Here is a 24,007-nt window from a genome sequence, read left to right on the forward strand (position 1 = left end):
GGGATGCACAGGCAGAGGGCATAATGGCAGTGCCTTCACCAGTTAGGGGAAGTCCTGGCAGTCTAATTGCAGACTGACGGTGGGTAGGCAGGGCCTCTACAAGATGTGGGGAATGCCTGGAGTCCAGGAAATCTGGCTTCAATGCCAGCCTCCAGATTCAAACTCTACACTATAAGTCAAGCTCAGTGCTGGGAGGGACCTGGATGTCACCTGCTGGTAACTGCCTAGCCAATGAGACTCATCAAGGAAGAGGGATGAAGGCAGGTCCCCTACACTTAGCCAAGAGTAGTCCTGACATCTTACAGGAAGCAGGGAAGCACAGATTAAGACATCATCAAAAAGTAAATCAAAGGATGCTGCTGGAAGGGAGAAGAGGTGGGAGCCGCTCACTGTAGGAGGGACACTGTGTTCAGTGTCTCTCAGCCCTGGGAACATGGGACGCTGACCACCTAACTCCACACAGTTCCACCCTCTATGCAGAGATCTTAAAAAAAAAAATCAGATACACACGGAGATCTTGATGACTGTACTAGATAGAAGCTTTGGAAAAAATGAAAGCAATTAAAAACTGTCCCCGGATTTGGAAGTGGGTGGAAGCAATGTTCCGTATGTGTAAGGTGGATCATGAGGCAGCCTTGGAAAGACTCACGCTGGCAGTGTACCCAGATGTCTATTCTCCACGTGAAAGAGCTCACGATTTAGACACGTACACAGTGCTCTATGGACTGCCTGCAAGTGCGCCACCGGGGTGAACTCAGGAAAGGGGTCCACAGGGAGTCAAGAGGTGCAGGCCCCATCCCTTTGCACATCACCATCATGGGAATTGGTTTATGCACAAGGTGTCGGCCCAGTGACAACACACACTTCCTAGCCCTAATGTGACATCACAGGCAAGTGGCAGTCACCGGGAGTTCTCCAAAGCTGTAATGGCAATGGGTGTGTGTTAAGGAAGCTGACAACTGCTTGGCTATTTATGCCTTACAGAGATTTTTCCATGAAAACCTTGGTCTGTGCTTCTTGCTCTTCCCTGGGGAACAAATGTCTTGGAGTAGAATTATTAATTGAAGACACTGAGAGTTTTCCTCTGCACATGCTGGCAGGTCGCTCTAAGTAATGGTTGCACAGCTGAAGCCTGTGGCCTTGCTGCACTTTAGACACAATGGAAAAGGCCTTGACCCTCTGAAGTAGACGCCTATGCTAACTTGACCAATGAGAGAAGCTGTGTCTTTTCCATTTTTACCTGTGTTTTAGTGAACTTGGACTTGGTGCTTGGTGCAGTCTTTTATATAGAATGATTTCCTCAGCCAGGTGTGGGGGCTCACACCTGTAACCCCGGCAACAAGGAGGCTGAGGCAAGCAGAATCACCACCAGGCCTCCGTGGTGTGTAGACAGAGCTGTCTCAATAAATAATAAAAATAAACACTTTTTAAATCTAAATAAATAAATATTTCTTGAGTCAAAAGAAAACTGTGATTTTCACCGAAATTTTGTCTAATCTTTTGTGGTTTCAATTTTTCCATTTAATTTGAAATCGGCAATGAAATTAAAATGTGAAAATTTCCCCCTGCATTTTAAGAGCACAAAAGTTCCTGTACCAGGCCTCTCCTGAAGCCTGGGGTCTGAGCCCCTCTGTCTTTGACTGCACTGGCAAGCTCTAATGGGACTGAGAGTGTGTGTGTGTATTGGTCTAGCCTGCAGCCACTGGGCACCACTTGCAGGGATGGCCACAGCCCTGCCGTGCTTGTGTGAGATCAACAGGCCCCTGACTTTGGGCTGGCGTCACTGCTGCTGCACGCCCTCCATGGAGACAGCTCCAATTGACATGACAGTGTTTTCTGTTGCAGGCTGCATGGCCACTGCAATGACCCTTCTCTGGATGACCCCATCCCCCAGGAGTACGCTCTCTTCCTCTGCCCCACCGGGCCCTTGCTGGAAGACCTCCAAGAGTTCTGGAGGGAGAGCAAACGTCAGTGTGCGAAGAACAGGGCTCATGAGGTCTTCCCTCATGTGACACTCTGCGACTTTTTCACGGTGAGTCCACCCGGAGGCCTTACATGCTCACCGCTGCAGCTTCCTCAGAGTTGACTGGAGCTAATTTCCAGAAGGTAACACATTCAAACTGAGGCAAGCAAGGAACACAGAAGGAAAGAGGACAGGGGCCAGTGTCAGGGGAGTCCCAACCAAGCACATAAAGGGGATCATATTCCAGAAAGACTCATACCCAAGATGCCTCAAATAACCGAGCAGAAAATATGGGGGTTGACTCTTTACTCCGTAGCTGTAGGGGCTGCATTGGGAGTATCCCAGAGCCTTGGATAGAGAACAGCCCATAGAGATTAAGCCTTGATTCTCAACAGGTGAATTAACTCAACAGCCCCGAGGACACGCATTCTCTACTTCTCTTCCCTTAGTGTGAAGACCAGAAGGTGGAGTATTTGTATGAGGCTCTGAGGCGTGCAGGGAGCAGAATCCTGAACTCCTTCCCTGCCCTGGTTCCTCTTGTTCTCCATTCCTCCATCAGCTACCTCGGCTTCTTCATCAACGACAGCCCTGCTGACGTCATCAGAGAATTTGCCATGGCGTTTGCCTCAGAGGCCTCAGTCTTGGCAGGTAGGGGGCCCCAGCTGCGGGCAGACACACTGTACCCTTTGGGTCCCAGAAGAGCCATATCTACGGCCTTGATGGATTAGCTCCTGTCCATGGTGACGGCTCTTTAATGTCCGTCCTCCGAGGGATAGTTAGGTTAGTGTCTGGAAACGGCATACCAGTCACTCACGGCCTATGCCCCCAGGGGGGTCTTCTAGGCCTCACCTTAAAAGGGAGAAGGGAATTCTAGGGGTGTGTCTCAGTTGGTAAGAGTACTTGGCAGGGTATGAGGGTTGATCCTCAGTGCTACGTATCCCAGGCGTGAGGTTCATAAACCTGTAATCCAGAAAGGGGAGACAAGAGGAGCTGAAGTTCAAGGACATCCTTCACTACATAGCAAGTGAGTCATACTTATATTACATGAGACTCTCAGAATGGAAGGAAAGAAGAAGGGAGGGTGGAAGGGAGGAAGGGAGAGAAGGAGGGAAGAACAAGTAAACAAAGAGAAAGAAGGATGAGGAAACCATACTGCCCAGCAGGAATCCTGTCCAGCATACCTGTGCTAGGTTACACAAGGTCCCCTGCCACCAGGAACTTCAGAACGGGACCTTATTTAACAGTGGGCTCTTTAAAGATGCAATTAGTTGAGATGAGGTCACACTGGAGGAAAGTGACCCCCCCCAAAAAAATTCATTTCCTGAAAACGACACATGGAGATACCAAGGACGCCGCTTGACCACAGAGGCAGAAATGGGCAGATAGGGCTACAGGCAAGGGCTGCCTGGGGCCGCTAAGAGCTGGAGGACACCAAAGGACCCATCCCGAGAGCCTTCAGAAGGAATGTGGCTCTGCCCACACCTGGATTGTGAACTTTGGCCTAGATTTCTAAGCCAATACACTCCTGTTGTCTTACACTGTTCAGTTTGGCTATCCTGTTGCAGCAGGAAGTTGAGTGCCACGCTCACCAATCCCCGTGGCCTGGAACTGAGCATTCTGCCTCACTGAACACTGATTGATAGGCCCCACTTCCTCTTATCCATCTCCTGGCCCTGAGCTTGTCCTTCCTGCCTTCCCAGGTCGCGCCTCAGTCTGATCTAAGAGGCCTGATCTAAGAGGCTATGAGTTCCTCCTGGGATGACAGCTCAGAATTGTCCCGAGTCCCTCCCTGCCCACGCTAGCCCTCTCGGCGAAACAGAACCCAGGTACACAGGGCAACAGAAAAAAAAAAACCAAAACACTGGACTGTCTCCTCAGAATGCCTCAGCCCTGGGTCTCTGGGGAAGCCAGACCAGGTCTTTTCCAGACCCTACTGACTCACAAGGGGAGCCCACCCTCCCCAACTACTAAAAAGAGTCACAAAAGGAATTTCCCATCACCTACACACACCTTCGTGCCATCTGTCCTGGCTGCCTTCCAGAAGCTTGGGGCTCAAGGACCTGGCCAGGGTCTAGCTGGTGCTAAACATTCCCCGTGTGAAGAGTGCTGTGGTGTACCTAGCGTCATGCTGCCTTCCAGAACTTTCAATGGGGGAATAACAAGCCCTGTTTGCTTCCTGTCCTGCATAGAGAGGTGGCAAACAGTTTTAAGGCACTGAGAGTCCCCATGGACTCCAGAGTCCCAGAACCAGCTATCTTTTTCCTAAGTCCTAGCTGTCATTGAGGAAACTGAGTCAGAGCATGGCACTCAGTCAAGGCCCCTTGGTGACAAGGACAAAAGAGCCTTAAAGTCAGGTCCCCCACAACAAAGCCTGTGTCATTCCTATGAAGACACTGGACTGTCTCCTCAGAGTCTGAAATGCTTTATGGTCCAACTGACACCAGACCTGGCTGTTCCCATGATGCCAAGGTGTCCTCAGGGTCAGAGGCCATTGCAAAGCCCTGGGCCTTAGCTCTACCAAGGCCTCCGGGGAGGAAAGTCAAGTGAACATTAGATGGGCTGCGGGTTTTACAGGCCATCACTCAAGAAATTTTCCTCCTGAGACTCTTCTTCAAGCAAAAGGCATTGGTCTGGTGTGAGGTTGTAACTCAGTGGGTAGAGGGTTTTCCTAGCAACAATGAGGCCCTAGGTTCAGTCCCTAGCAACACATAAGCCAGGTATGGGAGTGCACGCTTATGACCCTGGCACTCAGGAGATAGAGGCAGTAGGATCAGAAGTTCAAGGTCATCCTCAGCTACTTGAGGAGGTCAAAGCAATCTCTAGGACACATGAGATTCTGTCTCAAACCAAGACATAGACCTAACATGTAGGCCCTGCTGTGTGTGCAGCTGAGAATGAAGGGGCCATTGCTGTATTTCTATCATCCAAACTAACTTGCAGACTTGGAACCACATCTCCATGCCTACCTTTTGTTTTTCTTCAAAAACTTTGCAAGCATCCAACCACATCCTTCCTAACAGGGAGAGCCCAGTCCCTGCCGTGTCAAAAAAGCACCAACACTGAGGAGCAGGCATGGTAGAACAGAGACATGACCAGAAAGGGTTTTTGCCTGGTCCAGGCAGGCAGGGCTGATTCAGGAACATGTTCTGAGCATCCCCAATCTCACCCCACATCCAGAATGAGTCCCCAACACCCTATGTTCATTTGACATTCAGCATCTTACATTTCTTTGACTCCACAGACTGCACCGTCAAGCCCTGCACCAAGCAACTACACCTGACCTTGGCCCACAAGTTCTACCCTCACCATCAGAGGACCCTGGAGCAGCTGGCCAGAGCTATCCAGCCCAGTCACACCTGCCAGTGGACAGCTGCCCTGTACTCCCGGGACATGCGTTTTGTGCACTACCAGGTGAGAGGACCTGGCCTGGCTGGTGGGCTGGCCCAGACTTCCTTTCTAGTAGGAGGTGAACAAAAGAACACTCCTTGGCTGTCACTCAGCTCTACACCCCTCCCTGAAGGGAAGAGGGGGATACCCTCTGCTGGATTCTAGAAAGTACCATTCCTTTCTAGATGAGTCGTTTCAAAAGACAATGAGAGCTCTTCTGTGGTATTAGAAAGGCCCATTGTCAAGATGGGCCAAACCATGCTTTGCTTATTCATTCACCCTGCGTAATGATTTTGGTGGGTTTCATTCCGAGGTTCCTTTCCTAAGAGCTGATTAGTTGAGGAGGAAAGTATGCCACACAGGGAATAAGTAAGAGGGAGTCTCCAAATCCCTTGTCGTAAGAGATTGTGAATAGCTTCACACCAAGGAAGGTGGATATACACATTTGGTCACACTGTAAGGTCTTTCCTATAAGAGAAACAGGTGTGTGTGTGTGTGTGTGTGTGTGTGTGTGTATAGACAGACAAACAAACAGATAGATAAATGGTAGATGAGTGGATAGATGGGTAGGTGGGTGGATGGATAGATAGATAGATAGATAGATAGATAGATAGATAGATAGGTAGATAGATAGATAGATGGATGAAGGGAGAATAGGTGGGTGGGCAGTGAATGAATGAAGGACAGGTGGGTAGGCAGGTAGATGGATGAGTAGACAGATGGCTGGCTGGATAGATGAATGAATGGAAAAATAAGTGGGCAGATTGATTGACAGACTGATGAATGAAAACGTGGATGGAGGGATAGATGGATAGGTGGAAATGGGTATGTGAGTGGATGGGCAGAAGAATGCATGGGTGGATGGGTGGAGGGTGGGCTAAAAGATGAACAAACACGTCAGCGGGCAGATAAATGAATGGGCAAGTGGGTTGGAGGATGAGTAGGCAGATGGGTGCACAAAAGGATGGGTGGAAGACAGACAATGAACTGTATTGGCATTTGGCACTGTTCTACACTGCTCCACGCTGGTTGCACACTGTGTATTATAGGCAAAGGCACGATGGGGCTTTGGAGGCATAAGACCCATCAGAGGAACCAGAAGGCTAGGCTGGAGGTGATCTGGCTTCCTACTGCTACTGCTTCCCAGACAAACCCTCACTAAGACCTGGGTCCACTACCTCCCTTCTAGACCCTGAAGGTGCTGTTCCAGTACAAACCCCAGAATGCGGATGAGCTAGTCCTCAGTCCTGGTGAATACATCTTCGTGGACCCCACTCAGCAGGAGGAAGCCAGTGAGGGCTGGGCCATCGGGATCTCACATCGGACTGGCTGCCGGGGCTTCCTGCCAGAGAACTACACCGAGCGAGCCAGTGAGGCTGACACCTGGGTTAAGCACAGGTGAGAACGTCCTCCCTCTGTCAGTTATCACCTGAAACAGTGAGCTTTCAGATGGTTCCGTCCTTAAGAAAACAGTCCCCATACTGGCCACGTTATCCCTCTGCGCACACGGTAGGCGTATGGTCTATTTATGGTTTCTGCTGATAACCCTCCGGAAATCAGATTGCTTCAATTACTCTCCTGAGATAGCACTGTGAAATACTTCCTTTTTATGAGCACCAGACAGTGCACACAGAGGTCAGAACTGGGCCTCATAGTGTTCTAAGGAGGGCTAGCAATTTTCTAGTGTTCTATAACTAAATGACACAGATTTAACTGGGTCCTCTGCTGGGGGTCCTACAAGGCTGTGATCCTGGCGTGGCTGGCACTGGGGTCTCAGCTGAGGCTCGGGGTCCTTCCCTGAGATCATGTGGTTGTTGGTAAAATGTATTTCCTGGAAGCCAGCATACACTTGATGGTTCGTTTCTTCCAGCTCAGTTGTCTGATCTCTTTATTTCAGCATCTAGCACCATCTGTCAAGGCTAAGGATTTTCAAAGTGATCAGAACTAGAATGGTGGTGGTGTTGGGAATGTATTGGCTCCTCCTCCACGGCACCTGTCTTCTCTCCCATTTTACTATGAGCAAAAAGGAGAAACTTGGTGTTAGCTTTGACCCTGTGCTTAGAGTTAACCTGAGCTATTTAACCAACTCCATTCTTTCCCAGTTCTGTTCCCCAAGAACAATGTTGCTAAGTATTTTTCTGCAACATAGGGATCTTTCCCCAGCTTCCTATGTCTGTGTCTCAGTCCTGTGGGCATCCCTGGGCAGCAGCAGTCACCTTCACACTCTGTGCACTCTGCTGGAATAACCATGGCTTTTTATTTGCTTTTTCCCTGTGTGTGTGTTTACAAGCACACAGCATGCTGTACCTGTGTGCAGTATGCATGTTTGCTGAACATTGTCTGTGGACAGATTTTCTAGCCTCACTGTATCCAGGGAGCTCTTTCCTGTCTCTCTTTCTATCAAAGCTGATTCACAAGGCAAAAATGTGGAACCCCTACAAAAATCATGTTTTATTTATGTGCCTATTGGAAGCTGGATAAAGAGTGTGGTAAATGTTCTGGTAGATAAAACCTCTGTTTAGAATAAATTAAGAAGTAATGTACTTTGAATATTCGAAGCAAATGATTGATTTTAGTCATTTTTACCAAATCATATTTTAAAAGTGTAGTTGTGACTGGCAGAGGCTCGTGGGGAAAATGACTTTGCAAGAAGTTGTTATTTTTAAAAACTGGAGGTTTTTTAAAAAATACTAAATAAGATCAGATGAGTTCTATGCTACTGTTTCTTCCTGTTAATTAAGCTTACATCTGGGTTGCTTGAGAAGCCAGGGACAGCATTTGTGCCCTAAGGCCACCAAATGCAGTTGACAACAGAGTAGGTCCCCCACCACCCCTACCCAGGCTACCCTGGGACATACTGTGTTGCTATATAGCAAAAGATGACCTTGAATTTCTGATCCTCCTGCCTCCATCTCCAGAGTATTGGTATTACAGTCATGTGCCATCACATGGGTTTCATGTATGCTAAGCAACTGAGCTAGCCACGGACTCTTATATGTGCTTATGAATCTGTTATATACACTGATATAAAATAGCTTTTAAAATGCATGGATTCAGCCAGTTCTGCAGTGGGCCGTTCCATGACATCTTAACCTCATATGCTAATTCATAAGAGCTGAGGAGCACAGCTATAAACTCGGGAAGGAAAATTCAGCCATGATTCCAACGCTTTATATCAATTGTCAGTTCATGAGCCACAGTCACAAGGGCCCAGAGAGAGAGCTGCACACACCCTCCGGTGAAAGCTGAGTTCCCAGCTTGGGTGGTGAAGGGGAGATCAATGTCACAAACTCAAGGAAGCTTTTACTTCCTACAGACGCCAGGTGATCAATTAGCCGCTTTAGAAACAGCAAAACATAGGACCAGAGATGTTGGCATCAGGCTCCAGGAGGCTGGGGGTCCTTTAGTGCCCACCCCCCCCCCATCCTTCTCTCCTCGCTAGGGCAGAAAAATCTCACTGTGGCGGAGAAAACATAGGCAAAGAACAGGCTGGATTCTGTAGCTGCTGTGGCTAGCAACAGTTCCACTTCTCATTCCGTGTGTCACCTCAGAAGGGTCCTACCTTGTGACCCTGACCTTCCTGCGAGACCAGCTTCTGTAAGGAACCAGTGTATATTCCAAAAAATTGCAAGAAAAAGCAAGTTCTGGCTGAATGCTGTGGTGTACCCGATGGGGTCCCCCCTCTTTCTCACAGGATAGCATCAGGCCCCAAGCTGACTGAGGGGTGACTAGGCTGGGTCGGCTATGGTTTCTACAGCTGCTAAACATTCTTTTAAACATTTAAAGAGGTTTAAAATTGGGGCACGGTGACGCTCAGCCTAAATCCCAGTACTTAGGAGGCGGCAGACTTCCGAGTTCCAAGGCAGCCAGGGCTACACAAAGAGACCCTGTCTCAAGAGAGGTTCAGGCATATCTGAATGAAAGTGTTAATCACTGGGGAATGCAGTCAGACAACTGTGTGCACAGAGAGTTGACCTGTGGGCAGACAGCTTGTTGTATAGACATTTGCCATGTATCTCTCAAGGCACAGGGCTCACACAAGGCTTGCTTCATACAGACAGCAAGAAGCCACCGCCCAGGGAAAGAGCTGCAAACCACGTTGGAAAAGGCCCCTTCCTGCTCAGAGGACACCCTTTCAGCCCTTAAGGTGGCTGCCATGTGAACACATTGTAATCCACCAGCACCCATGTAACCTCCTGAGGGCCCAGGAGTCCTGACCCAGCGCCCACCTATTACTTATAATCACCTGTTACTGGAAGGTGGCTGTGGGGGAGGGCACACTCCTGAGCGACCTCAGTTTCAGGCATCTTCACAGGGTGTGGATACAGCCTAGCTAGAGATCAGTGAGGCAAGAGCTGAAAACTAGAGCCCAGGAGGACCTGAGGCTGTCTTCCGACCACGTGGAGGACATCCCATCACAGAAGACAAGAAACCCCATGAAACAAGCTGGTGGTGGGAGACTCCTACAGCAAGAGCACTGTTGCTGAATGAGAGGTAGCCCTCCAAACATGCATATGCTGAAGCCTGGGTGGGCTTTTGTTTTTTAAAGAAAGACTTTTAGATTAAGGTAAAAACAAGGTCTTACTATGATCCCAACCTTATACTTTGTTCAGAAGGGCAATCATTGAGGACACAGGGGGAAGATGCCATCTTATCTTCAAGCCCAGAACAGAGTCCCCAGGATGAATCACAAGCCCCTTGACCTTAGACCTCCCAGTCTCCAGGGCAGTGAGAAAATGAAACCTGTTCCGTAATCGAAGCCCCAATCTGTGTGACAGTAACCCTGGGACTTTGTCTTTGAGATGACTCATACCGAGGTGACCCCCTTCTAGGAACAAAAGGGAATGGAAACCTTAATTTCTACCTCAATTTCTACAGCACAAGTTAACCACTAAGTGGCTCTCTTAAGTCCAAGAGAAAAACAATAATGACAAAAATGTCACAAGCCCTCCCTCTCTCCCTTCCCCAGCAATGCTTGCCTTTTTAATGGAAAGACAAGCGGAGACTTCCTCTCTGACTGTAAAGTTCACAGATGTCACTCAGAGATAAGGACGGCTTCACTGTCTGAGACGTGAGCCCCGGTTACACAGGTGTCCCTGCCTTGCCCTCAGGAAGAAGAAAGCCACCAGCACTTCCTGTGTCGGGATGCTTCCGCTGTACCTGCTCTGTGTGACATGCTTGTTGAAGAGGGGCTGTGACAGTGGCGCTAGTGTGCGTCACTCTCCATCTTTGGGACCCACTCACGCCTGCATTCCAACCCACTGGTGTCTGCAGTGGGAGAATGCATAAAGAAAAGTTCGTGGTTTTGGGGCTATGTGCCCCGCCTTTAATGACTGAGCCATCTATCCAGTCCAAGACCATCTGGAAGAGTCCATAAAAGGTTACAAATCAAGACAGGACAGGACACAATGACAGGCACAGAGGACTATGACATTGGGTAACCAAAAAATACATAATAAGACTAGATAGATAGCTCCGTGGTTAAGAGCACTGGCTGCCCTTTCAAAGGACCTGAGTTCAATTCCCGGCACCCACGCTAGGGCTCACAACTGTCTATAACTCCAGGCCCAAGGGATCTAATGCCCTCTTCCAGCCTCCATGAATATCAGGCATATGCATGATAGAAAGTGAAATTACCTAGCGCAAGTGAGAAGGAAACACAGAACACGCAACAAACCCGCTTAGGAGTTTATTGGCGGCAAGGGGTACAGACCTGGTGAAGCCGGTGTGCAGAGAGAGAGGGCCGAAGNGAAGATGGCACGTCCAGCTTTTAAGGGCTGCCTAGCATGTGCACACAGTGGGATGACGTGCTTACATCATACGCAGATGACAGAGATCACGCATGCCTGCAAGGGCTCACGCAGCTGCGTCATACGTAGGTGATGCAACCATGCTATATTTGGGTCACACCTGAGGGCTTGTCCGCACATGTGTGGCCCTGGAACCCAAAAGTGTCAGCCATATTGTGGCTGAAATCATAACGTTCCACCCTTTTGTTTATTATAAAAATTTGGAGAGTTTGGGATCTTTAATGGGTAGGGATGGGGCAAAAATTTGAGGAATTTGGAGTCTTTAATGGGTGGGAATGGGACATCGTAAGGTCTCTAGTGACTGCTCCCTGCTGATTTTGTGGGCATCGGAGAGTTAAGATGCTTGACCACGTCCTGGGGTGGCTGATTACTTTTGTGTTTTTCCTGGGCTCTGTGGAACTGGCTGGCTGGCTTGGACCTTGCAAGATGCCGGAAAGGCAGAAAATTATGTCTGGAAAAATTTTAGATCCTGGTGATTAAGGGGGGAGAGTCCCAAGATGGAAGATAGAGGGAGGTTTGGGGGGGAATGGAGAAGGGAATTTCTCAGGGGTTCCCAAGACCAGGAATGAAAATGGAAGAATTAAATGATACTTATTCTGGACGTTTAGAGTCTGGTCCATTTAGATAGGTCCAGTTGGCTCCCTGGAGCTTATAAAAAATGTTTGAAAAGAAATAAATTTTAGACATATTAAAAGCTTATGATTATGACAGTATTGTGTTGGAACAGAAGATGGTGGGGAGGAGGGAGGAAAAGAAGGGGGAATTATTAGACCCCTCAATGTTTTACCTGAAGCAAACCTTAAGGCACTTGTTCTCCTTAGCATCATGGTATTAGCTTAACATCCAGGAGACACTGCTGCGGTCAGTGATGAACCTGTTATGTTAGAGTCTGTTTTGTGAGTTCTTGGAGTCTGGGGCTGTGAATGTCCCCAAACTCATTATTGTTTCTTACCACCTGGGCTTTTGGCAATCCTTGTACCTCCAACTCTGTTTACTGATGGTCCCTGTAATGACAGCTGAATGGTTAACTGGAAATTTAAGTATGACATTGGAGATGTAGAGAAGTTGGTAAAGCAGATAGGAGGAAGAGGAAGAGGGAGAATAGACGGAGTTTTTGGCACAGGAGAGTTGAGTGATAATAAAATGAAATAAAAATGAAACTTTTATTTTTCTGGAACTGGAGAAAAGGTGGCTGATCTTGGTGACCTCTGGAACATAAGGGAACAGGGCCCTGTTTGAGATACTGTATACGAGGGGGTATCTTGAGCTGGAAGAGTAAAAGGTTTAAGGTGAAACAGGTGGATCCAATGAGAGAGTCCCTCAAGCTTGGCAGCTGTGGGAGTTACAAGAATTACTTTAAAGGGGCCCTGCCATTTAGGGGAATGGGGTGAGGGGCGTTGGTCTGGGGAAGAGAATAGAACCTGATCCCCTATTTTAATCAGCGGTGGGCATGAATGGGCACATGATTGAGGTAATGAGTAGTCGGTAAAGTCCCATAATAGGAAGTGAAGATGGGATAACAGCAGAGTAAGCAGGTGATCAGGAAGGGGAGAGGTTTTAGGTGAGAGGCCGGGGGTTAAAACCAGCTGCCCGTACATGAGTTCAAAGGGTGAGATGGAAGGGGGCTTTTGGGGAGAGCCCTAAGCCTAAGAAGGGCCAGAGGCAAAAGTTTTATTCAGTCAAGGTGAAGCTCCTGTGACATCTTAACAAGAACATTTTTTAAGGAATGGTTAGTTCGTTCTACCTTCCCTGAAGACTGAGGATGGTTTGGGATATGAAAATGCCAGGGAATGTTAAGAGCCATAGATAAAGTTTGAGAGATCTGGAAAGTAAACTCTGGGCCATTATCTGACTGAAGAGAGGTTGGGATTCCAAACCAGGGGATAATTTCTCTGAGAAGAACATCAAAAACTGTCTCAGCCCTCTTGCTAGTGGTGGGAAATGCTTCAATCCACCATGACATGGTGTCCACCAAAACCAGGAGATATTTAACTTGTCTGACTGTGGGCATATGTGTAAAATCAAGCCGTCAGTCAGTTCCTGGAAGGGAGCCCCTGGCCTGGTAGGTAGGAAAAGGGAAGCAATGATATTTGATCTTGGGATCAGACTTTTGACAGATTTTACAAGAGGCAGTGATAGCTTTTAAGAACTCTAAATCCTTCAGGGGTGAGTTGGAGGTGAGCCCTGACAAAATGAAACAGAGCTTTGCTATTAGGATGAAAGAGCTGATGTAGGTAGGGCAGAATTTGCTGGATATCAGGGTGTCTGTGAGAATGTGGGCTGTAATGTATGAACCCCCTGAGGTGATTGAGGTAGGTTTGGGCTCTGGAATGCTACTGTTCTAGCTGCTTGGTCAGCCCGGTTATTTCCCTTAGAAATAATGGAACTGTTGGTCTGATGAGTCCGACAGTGAATAATTCCTAAAACTTTGGGTAGATGGGAGGCTTTTAACAAGTCCATAATGTAACCTGAGTTAGTTGTGGATCCTCCTTTCACTGTAAGAAGCCCAAGCTCCTTCCAGACAGCTGTGTGAAACAGGAAAATAGGAAATGCATATTTGGAGTCTGTGTAAACATTTAAAGATCGTACCTTTGCTAACTGGAAGGCAGGGGTAAGGGCTATTAACTTAGCCTGCTGATTAGTGGTATGGGCAGGGAGTGCCTGTGTCTCCATCACCCCTGCTTTATAGGCCCTTTCACATAAAAAGGAGCTGCCATCTGTGTACCAGGTATAAGTGGCCTGGGACAGTTTGCCCTCCTGTATATGTGAGGGGTGGAGTGGTAGATCCTCTAAGGTTTCTATGCAGGAATAAGTGTTAGACTGAGGTAGGAGATTTGAGATATTAAGGGGTGGACAGAATTGAAAAGTGAGTGTGGCATCTTCTACTATGGAGGGAAAGAACTCGGGAAGGGGGTAAGATTTGTAAGCCTTTGTAAGTTAAGAGATGGAACAGATTGTGGTGGGAGAAGATAGTGATGGGTGACCCAAAGGTTAGGTTTTTTTTGTTGTTTTTTTGGTTTTTTTTTTTTTTTGACTCATGAGTTAGAAGCTTAGCAGCCACTAAAGCACATATGCAGGGTGCCCAGCCCTGAGTGGTGAGGTCCAGCTTCTTTGACAGATATGCAAAGGAAGGTCCCAGCTGATGTCCTAGGACCCCAAGGGCATATCCCTCCTTCTCTGTTATGTAGAAGGAGAAAGGATGAGTTAAATCTGGGAGATGAAGAGCTGGGGCCTGGATAAGGGCTTGCTGGAGTCTCTGGAAGGGTTTAGTAATGGGATGGAGAAGGGGCTCATGCAGAGAGCCCAGAGCAGGCTCGTATAATGGGTAGGCAAGGAGAGAAAAAGAGGTAGGCCCTCAGAATTCCCTCAGTACCGAGTATGTGGCGCCATTGTCCAAGAGAAAGGAGATGGCCGTCCTGATACCCATGTTTACCCATGGCTCCCTGTTACAGATGACGGTTGTGGTTGTCATGGCACCAATGTAATTACCTGGCACAAGTGAGAAGAAAACACGGAACACGCAACAAACCTGCTTAGGAGTTTATGGGGGGGGCGTGTACAGACCTGGTGAGGTCAGTGTGCAGAGAGAGAGAGAGCTGAAGATAGCATGTCCAGCTTTTAAGGGCTGCCTAGTGCATGTGCACAGAGGGATCACGTGGTTACTTCATATGCAGATGACGGAGTTCATGCATGCACCCAAGGGCTCACGCAGTTGCATCATATGTAGGTGATGCAACCATGCTGCATGTGGGTCATGCCTGAGGGCTTGTCTGCATATGTGTGGCCCTGGAACCCAAAAATGTCAGCCATACTGTGGCTGAAATCATAACAAACATACATACACACGGGCAAAGCTTCCATTTACATAAAACAAAACAAAAACATTTAAATGCATGAACTATGTCAAAATTAATAGACTTTCTGTACCTGGATAATAGGTTTCTCCACCAACACAGTAAGCTAGATTAAGTCAAATTGAAAAAGTATAAGAACAGGTTTATTTGAACAAAGCAACTCCTGGATGGGTTCTCTGGTTCCAGAAATGGAGGCTGGAGAAGCCACATACCCAAACTAAACCAGGGAGATTATATATGCTGTAGGCTAGGGGAGATGATGTCTGCCACCAGCTGGGTTGCCCAGGTATGGTCAAAAGCTGGAATGTTTAGTCAGGGACACGGGCTGTAGACAACAGGGGAGGAAGTTGCAGTAGTCACCAGGAATGGAAAATTGGGGTTTTTTTGGCACCTTTTCTTTGTTGGAGATTCTCCGAGAGGGTGGGATGGGACTTTCCAGATTCAGGGGCAAGTTGGAGGTTCCAGCTGAACAGAAATACGACAAAGTCACAGACAGCCTAGTACTTGGTCACAGCTGTTAGGCAGACAACGGCAGCCAAGACACAGGATGAATGATACCATGTAGCTCTAGACAGGTTTCGGGCTGGAACCATGGGGAGCTGTTGGTTGCCATGTGATAATCTGTTGTAAGAAAAGGGCTAAGAAATGAAAACATACCTCATAGATGGTTGAGGAGAGTCAACCACAGGGGACCTGTCCACTTCAGAGTCACTGCATGCTGCAGACTTGACTTTATTTCGTGGTCTTGATCCTCACTGCAGAGGCTGATGCAGATATTCCCAGGAACATCCATGATCAGATACCATGGTGACGACATGTTATGACTCTATTCACTGCCTCTCCTCTTCCCCCACAGGACATACACGTTCAGTCTAGCCATGGACCTGAACTCCAGGAAGGACGGTGACGCCAGCAGCAGAAGAAATGGGGAGTTCCACCCTCCATCCATGTCAAGGAACATTAGCAGCATTCAGGCTCTGCAGGTAACAGGACCCTGGGTTTTGCTTGTTTGTTTGTTTGTTTTTTGTTTTGTTTTTGTGAGTAAACTGTGCTTGCTGGTTTAGCACCCTGGTAGACATGACTGCCAGAGTTTGGCTTTTCTCCCAAGTGAGGATGGACCCACACACATAGGAGCCCCTCCTGAAGAATGATACCCACTGCTCAGGCCCCCCAGGCTACTCTGCAAAGCACAGGCCTCCCCAAAAGCACAGTAGGCCTGTGCCCTGGACTGTGAGGTGCAAAGGACAACCCAAAAAGGAGGGCATAGACACTGGCAGGCAAAGAATTCAAACAAAATAAAATATGGCCTCTGCACCCCATTGATTCAACCAAGTAGGGGTGGAAAACATTATGGAAGACTGTCTCTTATCTTCCTCAGCTTCCCAGTATTGCAACGGAATACCTAAAATGGCCAACTTCACAAAATGAAAGGTTTTTCTTGGTTTGTTTGTTATGGTCTCAGAGTCTTCAGTCCACCCTCATTGGGCCCTGTTGCTTTGGGCCTGTGGTGGTACAACTTACCATAATGGATACAGACAGTAGAAGAGACTTGGCTACCTGATAGAGGCCAGAAAGCAAAGAGAGGAAAGGAAGGCCTGGGTCCCAATAGCTCTTCTCTTCCAGTGCCCTGCTTCTTAAAGGTCCCTGTCTTGGTAGTACCATAGGCTGGTAAGCAAGCCTTCTACATGCAAGCCTTTGAGTAACATTCAAGATCCAAACTGACTGTGGTGACATATATCTAATCCCAGTACTTGAGAGGTAGAGGCAGGAGGATAGCTGTGAGTCTGAGAAAGTTCCAGGGCAGCCTGGGCTACAGTGTCAGAACATGTCTCAAAAGAAAAACAAGAAAGAAAGAAAGAAAGAAAGAAAGAAAGAAAGAAAGAAAGAAAGAAAGAAAGAAAGAAAGGGAAGGAGGGAGGAGGGAAATAAGGAAGGAAGGAAGGAAGGAAGGAAGGGAGGGAGGGAAGGAGGGAGGGAGGGAGGGAGGGAGACAGACAGACAGACAGACAGACAGACAGACAGTGGCTTCACCAGTACTGAACACATACAGAGTTTCCCTGCCATTGCTCTCTAACAATACAGCATAGCTATTGTTCACATAGCATTAAGTGGCATTAGGTGTTTAAGTTGCCTGCAGATGAGTTAGAATACACAGGGGATGTGTCTATGTTCAGTGCAAATATCATGTCATTTTATACAAGGGACTTGAGCATCTGTGAATTTTGGTACCTGCAGGGGTTCTCAGCCCACCTCAGGTGCACTTCAGGATGGCTGTCCTACTCACAAAGACCACTTGGGCAAGCAGAGACTGGCCAGCTAGAGGAAGGCGATGAGGAAGAAGAACAAGGCTTCTTGCCTGGGTGCTCAGAGGCAAAACACACACCTGGGCACTACGAGAAAGCTGCCCTGGGACAGATTCCAACATGGGTAGTCCTGGAGGGCTCCTCAGAGGAGGAAGAGCAGCAGTAAATGAGGAAACAATCAATAGATTAATAAATGAGAGAGAGAGAGAGGAAAGAGAGGAAGTAGCAAGAAAGAAAGAGGGGAAGGAAGAGAGGGAGGGAAAGAGGTAGGAAGGGAGAAAAGAAGGAAGGGAGGGAGTAATAAAGGAGATAGATAGATAGATAGATAGATAGATAGATAGATAGATAGATAGATAGATAGATAGATGATAGATAGATACTTGGAAGAGACAAAAAAGTTGAAAAGTACATGTCTGTGACAGAGTGAGTCCTCTTTTCATCTCCTTTATGATGTCATGGTATCCAGGAAATTAAACTTAGGGAGAAATGGAAGCAATCCCCCAGCCTCATCACTGTGGAGGCTGGCAGCCTGACTCTAGCTGCTGAGCATCTTGTGAGAGACTCTGTGGATACTGTAGAGGGAGTCTGATTAATAACCCTGTGTCCCGTTGTTTCCACCCCAGGCTACCATCATGAGGAGAGGGATGCTGGTAATACGCCATGGGGAGAGAGTGGACCAGGTCTTTGGGAAGTCGTGGCTACAGCAGTGCACTACCGCCGACGGTAGGTTGAGTCCAGATGACTCTAGACAGCCTACGTGTCCTTGAGGAACCCTAAATCCCAACAGTCTGTCCTGTGGAGCCACCGCGGCAGAGCTGCTGTGGGAAATGGCAGTGCCCCAAGGTTTTGGTGTCACTTGTATGGATATGGAAACCTACCTACATACACATTGGTCACGTGTCTGAGCCAGGCCCTTGGCATCAGTTCAGTGACATGTGACAATTCTGGCTTCCCCTTTTCTCTGATGAGAGAGGTTTAGCTGCTTGTTTCTGGTCCCATAGCTCAGAGCTAAAGGTCAGAATTTCCAACAGGTTGACAGATTTTAGAGGTCATTGTCAAATTCAAGGAGACCAGGGTGTCATGCAGCCCATATTCTGGCCCTGCATTCAAACACCTGACTGAAGAATTCCCAAGATGGGGCACCTCCAGCCAAGTGTGTACTGTCCTAGCAGCAGCAATACACACCAGAGGCTTCACACTACACACTGATACCCCCTCAGAAGCCTGTCCTGGAGAGACACATTTCCTCCCCTTGTGTGAGTGATAAGCGCTGAAAAGACAAAATGGGTCCCTAGTCCCTGGGCTCAAACCCATGTGTTCTGCATTTGAGAATATGTCACAGGCCTGAAAAGCAATATTTGCTCCATGAGCTGAGTTCACATCACAGAGAACATTCTAGAAACAAACAACACTAGCAAGGCTTAGACAATAACCTTCCCATGTGGATCTCGGTTTAGGGGTCTTGAGAGACAAATGGATCTGACTCAATGGTCACAGATGTCCTCTACTTGTTTCTACCTTAGGAAAATACTACAGGCCGGACCTGAACTTCCCCCGCAGCCTGCCCAGGAGGAGCAATGGCATCAAAGACTTAGAAAATGATCCGCCTTTATCATCCTGTGGAATTTTCCAGGCCAGACTTGCTGGTATGTTTAAGAGCATTCCTTAGAAGAAAGAATCTCAGATTCTGAGGACCATAGAGAAAATAAATGCACTGATCAAAGAAAACAGCAAAGCCAACAAAAAAAAAATAAAAGAGCATTCCTACCAGAGAGAAACAGTGATACTAATGATCTTAGCTGTACACACTGAGCCCCTGCCATGCATGCATCCTTTGACATCAGTACTGGCATTTTCTATACTCTGCCCTTCCAGGGACACAGAGATGGTCTTAATTACTGTTGTATTGCTATGAAAATATGTGACCAAGGCAATTAATAAAAGGAAGCATTTGCTTGAGGGATTGATTATAATTTCAGAGGGTTAGTCCATGAGCATCATGGCAGGGAGCATGCCGATAGACAGGCAGGCATGGACTGGAACAGTAGCCGAGAGCTTACATCTGATCCACAGGCAGGAAGCAGAAGGATCCTGGGCCTGACTTAAGCTTTTTAAACCTCAATTCCCTCCCCCAGTGACACACCTCCTCCAACAAGGCCACACCTCCTAATCCTTCCCAAACAGTTCCACTAACTGGGGACCAAATATTCAAATATATGAGCCCAGGGTGGGGGCATTCTCATTCAAACCACAGAGATGTCAGTGATTTTATCCAGGGTCACACAGTTAGGGACCAAAAGTGCAGCAATCTGATCTAGTAATGGATGGTTGGTGATGCAAGCAATAAAATATAGGGAGGGGGCACTGTAGGGAGAGGACAATTAATGAGCACTACATACACCAAAAGCATCACTTACAAAATTAAAACCGAGCTGAGGAGATGGCACAGTCAGCCAAGGGTTCGCTGTGCAAGCACAAGTTTGATCCTTAGAACCTGCATGAAAAAATTGGGTGTGGTGACACGCCCTCATATTCCCCATGCTAGAAACACAGAAACAGGTTGCTCCCCAGGGTTCACTGGCCAGCCAGCTCCTAGGCCAGCCAGCCTAGCCTACACAGTGATTTCCAGGACAGTGAGAAATGCTGTCTTAAAGGGTGAAGAACATTCCTGAGGATGACTTTGGAGGTTGACCTCCGACCCCCATATACATGTATACACACACACTGTGAAGGCACACTCCTTCACAGGATATATTGCACTGTCCCTCAGAGCTTTGAGTTAAGAATGGCTAGTCACTCCTTCCATGAGATCTAATTTGGGGAGCTGAGGAGATTGCTGTACTTGTCTGGTGCACATCTTATAAATTCGGAAAGCTGAGCCTAAGGGAACAAATGGACAGCCCAGTCTCTGGTTGGCCAACTAAAGGAGCCCAGCAGAACCAGCTCACCTCCTTCTCGCCTGCGTGAGTACACGTTGTTTCCCTGCCAGCTTTCTCGATGGACATTCTGCATTCATTCTATGACTGTTTCAGGCTCCCAGTGAGGCAACAGTTGGTTCTGGGGTTGGGACATACAAGCCACACACAGCTAAACAGAATCCCTTCTCTCTTAGGGCAATGTGGCTGATGAACACATGTGCATGCATGTGTCATATGTGTGTCTCCTAAAAGTCCTGTCTTCATGCCTAAACACTTATGGAAATGTTTGAACAGTTCTCAGTGTGTGTGTCTTGTATGTGTGGCAAGCATCCTGAGCACTTGTATTAGTGCCAAAGCCTAGGTGTTTTAAACATCATTAGTCACATGACAATGCTAAGGTTGAAGTCCCCAAGGTCATGGTACCAGCAGATGGCTCCTTCTGAGGCTATAAGGAAGACCTGTCCCTCCCTGTGGCTCCATGGGATCTTTGCCCCATGCCTTCCCATCATCCCTCTGTATCTGTGTCTCTACTCAGCCTTCTCCTTTACAGAAGACACATTGGTATAGAGTCCAGCCTTATTTTAACTTGTTCTCTGTTGCCCCATGGGATGCTGGGGGATAGTTTCCAGGATCCTCCATGGTCATAGTCAATGGGTACTCAAATCCTTTATATTAAAAAAAAAAAAAAGACCATAAATTTTGCATGAAATCTGCATAGTCAGCACAATCGTGTTTTCTGATCATTTTGAACCCTATCAATCCTTGGATACAGATCACAGACAAGGAGGGCTGACTAAGGTCCCATCCTCAAGCACCAGGGGTCACTATTCCAGCTTGCCTATCGCTGACAATCCCCAAGCCTCCTGGCTTTCATGCCAGATCCCTCTTGTGCCATGGAGCTTCCTTTGCCACCAGCTGGGCTTCTGATGTCACAAAAAAACACGATTGGATTACAGCTTGTCATTCCACAAGCCATGACTAGCCTGGAAGTGACCAACTAAAAGATGTAACTATATAAAGCAATGTTCATGCTAAGCCTATAGTGCAGACCTGACTTAAGCAGGGCATGGTGGGTTCTCAGCCCACAGAGTCACTTCTATCTGGAGCCCAGGACTCCTTCTAGACTCACCCAGGCTGTGAGCAGAACTCAGGTTCTTAGGAATGCAGCACTGGAACCTTCCCTGGCGGCTACTGGCCACGCTCTGCTTCTGAGGCCACACCCATGCCTTGTAACATGGGCCCCTCCATGTTTCAACACAACCAAGGAATATGGGTCATATGCCAAGTACATCCCTCTTTGGTTTCCTCTCATTCCTGCTCTGTGGCCAGCTAGAAGGAACCTCCACTACCCATGGGTTCACTGACCCCAGGTCAGCCCCCTCCACCATACAATACAATGTAGTCACAAGAACGATTGCTGGTCACAGTTGCAATTTCTCCCCTAACCTGGTGGGGGTTCCCGCAGATGTGGACAGCCGTGGATAGGAGCCTCATTCATCCCTGCCCACCGCCATGACAAACCCTCATCCTGGGCTGGTGCATGAAGGGTGTTTCCTACTTCCTGTTTTCCAGGAGAGGCTCTGCTGGACAGTGGCATCAGAGTCACTGCCGTCTATGTGTCACCAGCCCTGCGCTGTGTGCAGACAGCCAAGCACATCCTGGAAGGTGGGTCGTTGATCTTGAGGCCACTCTCCGTGGGGATTAAGGAAGGGTGGGGTGAATGAGATGATGGGCAGGGAACGGCCACATCTCAGCCAATAGGCAGTTAGAAACTGCCTTCTGGGGCTGCTTGAAAGAAATGAGCCACTGACATCCTAGAACGCTAGGGTTGTAGGACCCATGGGAACTGGTGTCAGAGGGTCAGTCAAGGTCTGTCATCATACTTTGCTCCTCTGGCTCCTTTCCTCTGGGTGTCTCAGTAATTATAAAGGAACACGCACAAACCTAGAGAGCTGGGGCTGCTGTAGACCCTTCTAGATCCAACAAGCAAGACAACCAGGAACAGGGTTGATGCGCCACCTGGCTGTCAGAGACCCATTAGCGGATCCTCTCGGTCATGCGATGTGATATAGCCACGTGGGCAGCTGGGGTTCACACGGCAGCGGATGGAGGCCCTCCTTGTTCACTGCAGAACAACGTTCCCGTCCAAGGTCAGCAGTTAGGAGGCAGGGTCCCTGCCCCCAGTCAGAACGCCTCTCCATTACAATTTCATCCCAGACAGCCTTACTTGATGGGTCTTTCGGTCAAGATAGAATGCTTGGGGAGGGTGAGCTGTGAGGAATCGGAATGTTCCAGGCGTTTCTCTCCAACCCGTTACCTCTTGCCCACCAGGGCTCCCTGTTACTATCACCGTATCATTCTATCAAGGCTGTGGCATGGGTTGAATGAGCTGTATCTAGAGTTAGAGTCACACCCTATGGTGGGCCTGCTGCCTATGGTGTCCCCTAGCAAAGCAGTGTAGTCCCTGCCTGGTGGTTTGGGTCTCAGAGACAGCAGTGCTGTGCTTACATCCCAGGATGCCGTTTGCCAGGCAAGAGACAGGTTTGTGAAGAGTTTCCCTGGGCTCGTGTATAGGTTGGTGCCCTAGTTTGTTTTTCCATTACTGTGATAAAACACTAACCAAATCCAACGGGGGGAGGAAGAGGCGTATTTGACTTATACTTCCATGACACACCCACCAGTCAGAGAAGCTTTGATCGGAACTCAAAGCAGGAACCTGGAGGCAGGAGCTGAAGCCATGGAGGAGCTCAGACTGCTTTCTTATAGTGCCCAGAATTGCCTGTCTAAGCACAGCACCACCCACTGTGCTTTTGGCCCTCCCATACCAGTAATTGATGAAGGAAACAGGCATAGTGGTACACACCTTCAGTCTCAGCACTTGGGATACAGAAGCGGCAAGTCTCTGAGTTTAAGGACTCTGTGTAGTGAATTTCAGGACAGTTAGGGACTCGCCCTGCAGACTAATCTCAAGGAGGCATGTTCTCGATGGTGGATCTCTTCCCAGATGTCTGCCTTGTGTCGAGCTGACAAAACCACTAACTAGCATGGTGGGTCTAGCATGAAGAAACTTCTTTAGGTGACGTTCACACTTGTTTTCCGCTAACCCCAGAACTCAAACTTGAGAAGAAGCTGAAGATAAGAGTTGAGCCTGGAGTCTTCGAATGGATGAAGTGGGAGGCCAGCAAGGCCACTCCAACCTTCCTGACCTTGGAGGAGCTGAAAGAGGCGAACTTCAACGTTGACCCTGATTACAGGTAGGTACCTTCCCATTCTCCTCCACTCACGCTTCTCTAGGTTCTTCTTAAAGAAAATCTAGCTACTAGGTGGGGCTCTGCCATGGAGTCTGAGGGAGAATGAGCCGTGGATATAGCATGAGCAGCGGGGAGGCCATGGGAAATGGCTTGAGGGTTGTGGTCTTGCTCGGCTAAACCAACAAGACTCCTGGTGGAGGCAGCTACAGCTACACACATCACCTGGAGGCGATGGAGGCTGGGGAACCCGACCATATGTGGGAGATGGGGTGCTCCTGCTAAAACTGGCCCTGAAAGGATGGACACAGATGGACCTCATCCAGAAAGGGGTCCCAGTGAAGGGGAGTGTCTTTGTCCTTTTCTGAGTAGACTAGGAGGTACAGTTTTCCTGTTTCTCAGTGAGCATCCATGCTGGGGGAAACACAGTCCTCTGCTGGTTCGGAGCACACCCGGGAGCCCCTGCTGGTCATGCACTCATGAGCCCTGCCTGGCAGGCCATCTGGAGGATTGTGGTCCCTCTT

The 24,007-nt window shown here is 48.3% G+C and overlaps 1 protein-coding gene across 2 annotated transcripts in view; it reads left to right on the forward strand.

Moving 5' to 3' along the window:
* The window catches only part of Ubash3a (ubiquitin associated and SH3 domain containing A), a 30,676-nt gene that overhangs the window by 3,660 nt on the left and 3,009 nt on the right, over positions 1–24,007 (forward strand). For both annotated transcript variants that reach the window (XM_050140913.1, XM_050140922.1), the window contains exons 3-11: positions 1,846–2,032; positions 2,413–2,611; positions 5,205–5,374; positions 6,540–6,748; positions 15,871–15,997; positions 17,941–18,040; positions 18,841–18,963; positions 21,808–21,900; positions 23,345–23,489. In XM_050140913.1, the coding sequence (XP_049996870.1) occupies positions 1,846–2,032; positions 2,413–2,611; positions 5,205–5,374; positions 6,540–6,748; positions 15,871–15,997; positions 17,941–18,040; positions 18,841–18,963; positions 21,808–21,900; positions 23,345–23,489 (1,353 nt within the window). The remainder of the gene's footprint in view (positions 1–1,845; positions 2,033–2,412; positions 2,612–5,204; positions 5,375–6,539; positions 6,749–15,870; positions 15,998–17,940; positions 18,041–18,840; positions 18,964–21,807; positions 21,901–23,344; positions 23,490–24,007) is intronic.

This window comes from Alexandromys fortis, unplaced genomic scaffold (genome assembly GCF_014885135.2).
Source record: "Alexandromys fortis isolate MF-2015 unplaced genomic scaffold, M_Fortis_MF-2015_v1.1 scaffold_9, whole genome shotgun sequence".
Lineage (NCBI taxonomy): Eukaryota > Metazoa > Chordata > Mammalia > Rodentia > Cricetidae > Alexandromys > Alexandromys fortis.